At 45.0% G+C, this 9,856-nt stretch overlaps 1 protein-coding gene across 1 annotated transcript in view; it reads left to right on the forward strand.

The window, feature by feature from the left end:
- Window positions 1-8,635, forward strand: part of LOC143301547 (uncharacterized) — a 12,525-nt gene extending 3,890 nt beyond the window's left edge. The window contains exons 3-5 of the mRNA XM_076615926.1: window positions 4,268-4,417; window positions 7,122-7,391; window positions 8,388-8,635. Coding sequence (XP_076472041.1) covers window positions 4,268-4,417; window positions 7,122-7,391; window positions 8,388-8,635 — 668 coding nt within the window. The remainder of the gene's footprint in view (window positions 1-4,267; window positions 4,418-7,121; window positions 7,392-8,387) is intronic.
- The last annotated feature ends 1,221 nt before the right edge of the window (window positions 8,636-9,856 follow it).

Genomic DNA, 9,856 nt, shown 5'->3' on the forward strand with positions numbered 1-9,856 from the left:
AGTGATGACTGTAAACACCTGACACTGTTACTCACTGATGACTGTAAACACCTGACACTGTTACTCAGTGATGACTGTAAACACCTGACACTGTTACTCAGTGATGACTGTAAACACCTGACACTGGTACTGATGACTGTAAACACCTGACACTGTTACTGATGACTGTAAACACCTGACACTGTTACTCAGTGATGACTGTAAACACCTGACACTGGGACTGATGACTGTAAACACCTGACACTGATACTGATGACTGTAAACACCTGCCACTGTGACTGATGACTGTAAACACCTGACACTGGTACTAATGACTGTAAACACCTGACACTATTACTCACTGATGACTGTAAACACCTGACACTGTTATTGATGACTGTAAACACCTGACACTGATACTAACGACTGTAAACACCTGACACTGGTACTGATGACTGTAAACACCTGACACTGTTACTGATGACTGTAAACACCTGACACTGTTACTGATGACTGTAAACACCTGACACTGTTACTCAGTGATGACTGTAAACACCTGACACTGGTACTGATGACTGTAAACACCTGACACTGTTACTGATGACTGTAAACACCTGACACTGTTACTCAGTGATGACTGTAAACACCTGACACTGGTGCTAACGACTGTAAACACCTGACACTGGTGCTAACGACTGTAAACACCTGACACTGTTAGTGATGACTGTAAACACCTGACACTGTTACTCAGTGATGACTGTAAACACCTGACACTGGTACTGATGACTGTAAACACCTGACACTGTTACTGATGACTGTAAACACCTGACACTGTTAGTGATGACTGTAAACACCTGACACTGGTACTAATGACTGTAAACACCTGACACTGTTACTGATGACTGTAAACACCTGACACTGTTACTCAGTGATGACTGTAAACACCTGACACTGTTACTCAGTGATGACTGTAAACACCTGACACTGTTACTCAGTGATGACTGTAAACACCTGACACTGTTACTCAGTGATGACTGTAAACACCTGACACTGGTACTAACGACTGTAAACACCTGACACTGTTACTGATGACTGTAAACACCTGACACTGGTACTAATGACTGTAAACACCTGACACTGTAACTGATGACTGTAAACACCTGACACTGGTACTAACGACTGTAAACACCTGACACTGTTACTAACGACTGTAAACACCTGACACTGTTGCCAATGTCTGTTAACGATCTGATCGTGTTACTGAGGCTGTGAACGACCCGAAACTGTTACTAATGCCCGTTAACGATCTGCTTTTTATTTGACCGTGTTACTAATGATTTAACGACCTGACAGTGTTACCAAATGACCGTTAAACACCTGATAGTGTTACCAATGACTGTTGACGATCTGACAGTGTTACCAGTGACTTAATGACCTAACAGTGTTACCAATGACTGTTGACGATCTGACAGTGTTACCAATGACTGTTGACGATCTGACAGTGTTACCAATGACTGTTGACGATCTGACAGTGTTACCAATGACTTAATGACCTAACAGTGTTACCCATGACTGTTGACGATCTGACAGTGTTACCAATGACTGTTGACGATCTGACAGTGTTACCAGTGACTTAATGACCTAACAGTGTTACCAATGACTGTTGACGATCTGACAGTGTTACCAATGACTGTTGACGATCTGACAGTGTTACCAATGACTTAATGACCTAACAGTGTTACCCATGACTGTTGACGATCTGACAGTGTTACCAATGACTTAATGACCTAACAGTGTTACCCATGACTGTTGACGATCTGACAGTGTTACCAATGACTTAATGACCTAACAGTGTTACCCATGACTGTTGACGATCTGACAGTGTTACCAATGACTTGACGATCTGACAGTGTTACCAATGACTTAATGACCTAACAGTGTTACTAATGACTGTTGACGATCTGACAGTGTTACCAATGACTTAATGACCTAACAGTGTTACCAATGACTGTTGACGATCTGACAGCGTTACCAATGACTGTTGACGATCTGACAGTGTTACCAGTGACTTAATGACCTAACAGTGTTACTAATGACTGTTGACGATCTGACAGCGTTACCAATGACTTAATGACCTAACAGTGTTACTAATGACTGTTGACGATCTGACAGTGTTACCAATGACTTAATGACCTAACAGTGTTACCAATGACTGTTGACGATCTGACAGTGTTACCAATGACTGTTGACAATATGACAGTGTTACCAATGACTTAATGACCTAACAGTGTTACCAATGACTGTTGACGATCTGACAGTGTTACCAATGACTTAACGACCTAACTGTTACCAATGACTGTTGACGATCTGACAGTGTTACCAATGACTTAATGACCTAACAGTGTTACCAATGACTGTTGACGATCTGACAGTGTTACCAATGACTTAATGACCTAACAGTGTTATCCATGACTGTTGACGATCTGACAGTGTTACCAATGACTTAATGACCTAACAGTGTTACCCATGACTGTTGACGATCTGACAGTGTTACCAATGACTTAATGACCTGACAGTGTTACCAATGACTTAATGACCTAACAGTGTTACTAATGACTGTTGACGATCTGACAGTGTTACCAATGACTTAATGACCTAACAGTGTTACTAATGACTGTTGACGATCTGACAGTGTTACCAATGACTTAATGACCTAACAGTGTTACCAATGACTGTTGACGATCTGACAGTGTTACCAGTGACTTAATGACCTAACAGTGTTACCCATGACTGTTGACGATCTGACAGTGTTACCAATGACTTAATGACCTAACAGTGTTACTAATGACTGTTGACGATCTGACAGTGTTACCAATGACTTAATGACCTAACAGTGTTACCCATGACTGTTGACGATCTGACAGTGTTACCAATGACTGTTGACGATCTGACAGTGTTACCAGTGACTTAATGACCTAACAGTGTTACCCATGACTGTTGACGATCTGACAGTGTTACCAATGACTGTTGACGATCTGACAGTGTTACCAATGACTTAATGACCTAACAGTGTTACCAATGACTGTTGACGATCTGACAGTGTTACCAATGACTTAATGACCTAACAGTGTTACCAATGACTGTTGACGATCTGACAGTGTTACCAGTGACTTAATGACCTAACAGTGTTACCCATGACTGTTGACGATCTGACAGTGTTACCAATGACTGTTGACGATCTGACAGTGTTACCAATGACTTAATGACCTAACAGTGTTACCCATGACTGTTGACGATCTGACAGTGTTACCAATGACTTAATGACCTGACAGTGTTACTAATGACTGTTGACGATCTGACAGCGTTACCAATGACTGTTGACGATCTGACAGTGTTACCAATGACTTAATGACCTAACAGTGTTACTAATGACTGTTGACGATCTGACAGCGTTACCAATGACTGTTGACGATCTGACAGTGTTACCAATGACTTAATGACCTAACAGTGTTACCAATGACTGTTGACGATCTGACAGCGTTACCAATGACTGTTGACGATCTGACAGTGTTACCAATGACTTAATGACCTAACAGTGTTACCCATGACTGTTGACGATCTGACAGATTTTTATTAAACTCTACGATCTCTACGATCGGTTTCGGATCCCGTCTGTTTACGCATACACATATTCAAACAATCCACTGTTGGACGCCGTTCTTTTTCTGTCTCTGGATCTTGCACTTGGAATAAACTTCCTCTTTCGCTTCGTCAGGTCTCCGCACCCAGCTCTTTCAAGTCTGTCCTTAAAACCCACCTCTTCACAAGTTATGCATACTTGTAAATGACTGGTGTGAAAGCACTCAGATTTGTCTCTGCACAAGATTCAGCACTATATAAATATTATTATTATTATTATTATTCTTAATTACTGTCAACGGCCTGTCACTGTTACATTTGAATGATAACAATCTGATCTTGTTACCAATGACCAATACCGACCTGGCACAGTTACTAATGACTGTTAACGATATGACAGTGTTACTAATGAGCGTTAACGATCTGGCACTGCTACCAGTGACTGTCAATGACTTGACTTGACTGTTACTAATGACTGTCAACGACCGGGCAGTGTTACAAATGACTGATAACGATCTGACAGTGTTACTGATGACTTCAACGATCTGCCACTGTTACTAATGATTGTTAACTACCTGTACACACACACACACACACACACACACACACACACACACAATCTACTGCTGTCCCCGTGTGTGGCCACCAGACCAGTGCCCAATGGGAGACGAGGTGACCCTGGTGGACGGCAGAGGGTGCCCAGAGGCCGTGAGCTCACAGCCGGACCTCTGCTCCCTGGACCACGTCCGTGCTGCCTGCTGCTCTTCCTGTGGACTGGCACACACCGCCACCACAGCACGTGAGACTCTGGGAGTGGGTGTTGTGTGTCCTTGACCATCATCAGAACTGTAGGATAGTCAGTCGCGTCCGACTGTGTCCATCAGAACAGCAGCTGAGAATATGATGGTCTGTCTGATGGTCAGGCTATGAGCGTATGAACTGTAATGATAGTCTGTAGTGTCCGCACTGTGCCCATCAGAACTGTATGATAGTTAGTGATGTCCGACTATGACCATCAGAACTACGATAGCCAGTTGTGTCCGACTATGACCATCAGAAATGCATCATAGTGAGTGATGTCCGACTATGACCATCAGAACTACGATAGTCAGTTGTGTCTGACTATGACCATCAGAACTACGATAGTCAGTTGTGTCCGACTATGACCATCAGAAATGTATCATAGTGAGTGATGTCCGACTATGACCATCAGAACTACGATAGTCAGTTGTGTCTGACTATGACCATCAGAACTACGATAGTCAGTTGTGTCTGACTATGACCATCAGAAATGTATCATAGTGAGTGATGTCCGACTATGACCATCAGAACTACGATAGTCAGTTGTGTCCGACTATGACCATCAGAACTACGATAGTCAGTTGTGTCCGACTATGACCATCAGAACTACGATAGCCAGTTGTGTCCGACTATGACCATCAGAACTACGATAGTCAGTTGTGTCTGACTATGACCATCAGAACTACGATAGTCAGTTGTGTCCGACTATGACCATCAGAACTACGATAGTCAGTTGTGTCTGACTATGACCATCAGAACTACGATAGTCAGTTGTGTCCGACTATGACCATCAGAACTACGATAGTCAGTTGTGTCCGACTATGACCATCAGAACTACGATAGTCAGTTGTGTCCGACTATGACCATCAGAACTACGATAGTCAGTTGTGTCCGACTATGATCACCACAACTGTACTATAGTCAGCCATGTCCGACTATGACAATCACAACTGTATGACTATCGACTATGACCATCACAAATGTATGATAGTCAGCCATGTCCGACTTAATGACCATCAGAACTGTATGATAATCAGTCGCGTCTGTCAATGACCATCAGAACAGCAGATGAGACTATGATGGTCAGTCGTGTCCGAAAATGACCATCAGAACAGCAGAGGAGTCAACCGCTGTCCATACTATCTGGGCTAGCATTTGATGATAGTGGAGAGTGTCTTGCCCAGGTTACACACTTCCCACTCAAATGGCCAAGAGGGCTTTAGGTCATCGGAACAGCAGAGGAGGAAACTGCTGTCCCGACTATCTGGGCCAGAACTGAATGATAGTGGACAGTGTCTTGCCCCAGACACATCCCCACACTCTAGGCTAAGAGGGCTTTAGGTCCCGAGTATCTGGGCTAGCATTTTGATTACAGCCTAGCGAGTCTTGCCCATGTTACAACCCCACTCTCTCGGCGAAAGGGGCTTTAGCTCACTCAGTACGGCCAGTCCTCTCTTCTCCTCTACACAGACCCCTCGGATGTCCAGTGGGTGTCTGAATGACCCAACCTTTAGCTTCCGTCGTCAGAATTGTGGTATTCTTTGTCAACATTCACCTCTTCAGTATAAGAGCCTTCCGCTTGCAATATTTTGATGGTGGTAATTGGGGTGAAACGCTGTTAACGTCGTCTCTTTCGCCGTTCGTATGGAGAGAGTTTTAAGACAGTCGGCGTTGGGGATGGTTCCCAAAGGCCAACTCGCCCTCAAGGCTGCAGCCTTAACAGCCAGTGCAATCTTGTCCCCTAGTTTGAGAGACATTGTCCTTCACTAAAATGACTGAGATTCTGTAGAACTGTACACAGTTCGTTCTTTTGTGTCTGTCAACATAACTGTGAAATTCTGTCCCAACCCCTTTTATTCAAACCCTCTTCCGTCCACAAAAACAGAAACAGAAATGCCGGACTGGTTAAACTTGAATGGTAACGTTTCAACAGAGACAGTAGTAGGCTTACTAGTTATAGACTGATCCATTTCAAACATACTTTGATTATCGTATACACTTTTTTTGTGTGTGTGTGTGTGTGTGTGTGTGTGTGTAGGCTTACTAGTTATAGACTGATCCATTTCAAACATGCTTTGATTATCGTATACACTTTCTTTTGTGTGTGTGTGTGTGTGTGTGTGTGTGTGTGTGTGTGTGTGTGTGTTTGTGCGTGCGTGTGTTTGTGTGTGTGTGTGTGTGTGTGTGTGTGTGTGTGTGTGTGTGTGTGTGTGTGTGTAGGCTTACTAGTTATAGACTGATCCATTTCAAACATACTTTGATTATCGTATACACTTTCTTGTGTGTGTGTGTGTGTGTGTGCGCGTGTGTTTGTGTGTGTGTGGGGGTGGGGGTGGGGGGTGGGGGGGGGGCTTACTAGTTATAGACTGATCCATTTCAAACATGCTTTGATTATCGTATACACTTTCTTTTGTGTGTGTGTGTCTGTCTGTGTGCGTGTGTGTGTGTATGTGTGTGTGTATGTGTGTGTGTGTTTGTGCGTGCGTGTGTTGGTGTATGTGTTTGTGTGTGTGTGTGTGTTTGTGCGTGCGTGTGTTGGTGTATGTGTTTGTGTGTGTGTGTGTGTGTGTGCGTGCGTGTGTTGGTGTATGTGTGTGTGTGTGTGTGTGTGTGTGTGAAGCGCGTGGATTCCATATCTACAACGGTAAAAGCGCCGTTGGAGTCGTGGCAATGACCACACCACCTTTGCCCGCCCGTTTCAGACTGTCCACTCGGGGACCAACACCGAGACTGTCGACCAAGTCTCTGTCACACGTCACTCCCAGACGGCACGCCCTACGCGCGTGACTGCTGCCGCACGTGCAACTTTGACCTCTCGCGCTGGGCATGCGCAGACAGCCCGCTTGGGGTGGACGGACAGCCATGCCAGGCGGCCGTGCGAGTGGGGCAAGTTCAAGGCTGTTACAACGCGACCTTGGCCTTCCGTTGCTGCGCCTCGTGTCAAGGTCATCGGAACCCCTCTGCGCAACCAGGTAACCGGTAACCGTTTAACAACAACAACAACCGGATGTTTCAGTTACATATCAGTTGAGTATGACTGTTAGTCTAACGAAAGAAATCACATCATTCTGCTTTAAACAAGCTCCACGTGTTCTCCTCTTTAAATGGGGGTGTTTGGATATAAGAAACATTAACCAAAAAAGCGCGAGTTCAGATACTGACTGTAGCAGCGTAAGCAGACGAACATAATGCGCTAAACCGGAAGTGATTTTCAATGAATGCGAGTCATTTACCCCCCCCCCCCAACTCTCCCCCCCTCCCCCACACCCCCCTTAAGTTCTTGTTTTCAATGTGTTAACCAGTCTTTTAAGTTATCATGGAAATATAGGCTAGCGATCACCGCTCAACATTAAGCCTTGCGACGACTATCAACATCGCAGAAGATGCAGAGAGTAAATATCTTCACTGGCCGTCAAATAAAAAAGTACATGAAATATATTGATTAATTATATTTAAAAACAATGACCCCCCCCCCCCCCCCCCCCCCCCCCCACCCCCCCGTAAAAAAGAAAGAAAAAAAAATCATTCCTTGACACGGGAATTGTTACTTTATTTTCTGACAGGCAGGGAATAGTATCCCTCGTCATATTTTCTGTACATGAGACAAAATAATAATTTTCTTCACACGAGAACTAGTATTATCAGTAATAATAATAATAATAATGGTATTTATATAGCGCTGAATCTTGTGCAGAGACAAATCAAAGCGCTTTCGCACCAGTCATTCACACGCATGCATAACTCTAAAACTGTAGAAACTAAAAGACAAGGGCAGGCAAGGGAGGCTGTTTTGGGAAGAGGGGGGTTTCAAGGCCAGATTTGAAAGAGCTGAGTGTGGAGACTTGACGAAGCGAAAGTGGAAGTTCATTCCAATCGCAAGGTCCAGAGACAGAGAAAGAACGGCGGCCAACAGTCGTGTGTTTGAATCTGGGTATACGTAAACAGTAGTATGTGTGTATGCATTGCAGGCTGTGAGTATGGAGATCTACTACCGGAGACATGCAAGAACCACAAGAACGCCCGGCAGACCTGCAGTCGACAACTACAGTGGCAGTGCTGCCAGACATGTCGCGACAATGACGCATTACTCCGTGACGTCAAACGTGGCATGACGTCATCAGGAACACCCTGCGCATTTCCGCCACCAACGCCACTGCTACCGCTACAGCTCTTGATGTGGTGTTTCCTTATGATAACTACATACATGGTTCTATAACCTGAAGCACAACACACGGCAAGTGTTTATCCCTGAACAAACATACATGGTTCTATAACCTGGTGCACAACACACAAGTGTTTATCCCTGAACAAACATACATGGTTCTATAACCTGATGCACAACGCACGGCAAGAAGTGTTTATCCCTGAACAAACATACATGGTTCTATAACCTAATGCACAACACACAAGTGTTTATCCCTGAACAAACATACATGGTTCTATAACCTGATGCACAACACACAAGTGTTTATCCCTGAACAAACATACATGGTTCTATAACCTGATGCACAACACACAAGTGTTTATCCCTGAACAAACATACATGGTTCTATAACCTGATGCACAACACACAACAAGAAGCGTTTATCCCGAACAAACAAAAAGAACCTACACCCACCCCCGTAAAAAAAGGTAGCGTATTTCTGCACGTTGTCTCGTGATACCTTAAATGTGTTTCGCCCCAAAAAGGCACCGAAGCAGATTCAGTCAGACGTTGGACTCGTGACCCAGTGTTCACCAGCGATCAGGGTTCGAGGCCCCCGTTTCGGCATGGTGTTGTGTCCTTGGGAAAAGGCACTGTACTCCGCCGATTTTCTCGGGCCCTCACTCGAAGCAGATGTGAATGGGAACCAACCTGACTTCGGTTGAAGAAGGCTAGAGCAAGCGGAAGGAGAGGATTGGGCCCCGCCTTCCCATGCCGAGCTCTGGACACAGTGGATGTGAGTTCACTACCGTATGACAGACCAAAGTGGCGTTCAGCTGTCCACAAAGGCGCCAAATCCTGTGAGGCCAAAAGAATCGCTGCAGCAGAGCAACGCAGACAGGCCAGGAAAAGCAGGGCCAGCAAGTCCCCGACAGCCGCCACCATCCCCTGTTCACACTGCGTCAGAACCTTCCGGCCGCGAATTGGTCTGACCAGTCATCTGCGCACCCACAGAGCCCAACCCACCCACCCCCAGGATGACTAGATGGTCCTCGTCGATCCCGACGGACAAACCACACCGTACAATGCTGCGGAAAGTTTAACTCACTCAGTACGGCCAGTCCTCTCTTCTCCTCTACACAGACCCCTCGGATGTCCAGTGGGTGTCTGAATGACCCAACCTTTAGCTTCCGTCGTCAGAATTGTGGTATTCTTTGTCAACATTCACCTCTTCAGTATAGGAGCCTTCCGCTTGTAATATTTTGATGGTGGTATTTGGGGTGAAACGCTGTT

The sequence above is a fragment of the Babylonia areolata genome, chromosome 27 (assembly GCF_041734735.1).
Source record: "Babylonia areolata isolate BAREFJ2019XMU chromosome 27, ASM4173473v1, whole genome shotgun sequence".
Classification (NCBI taxonomy): domain Eukaryota; kingdom Metazoa; phylum Mollusca; class Gastropoda; order Neogastropoda; family Buccinidae; genus Babylonia; species Babylonia areolata.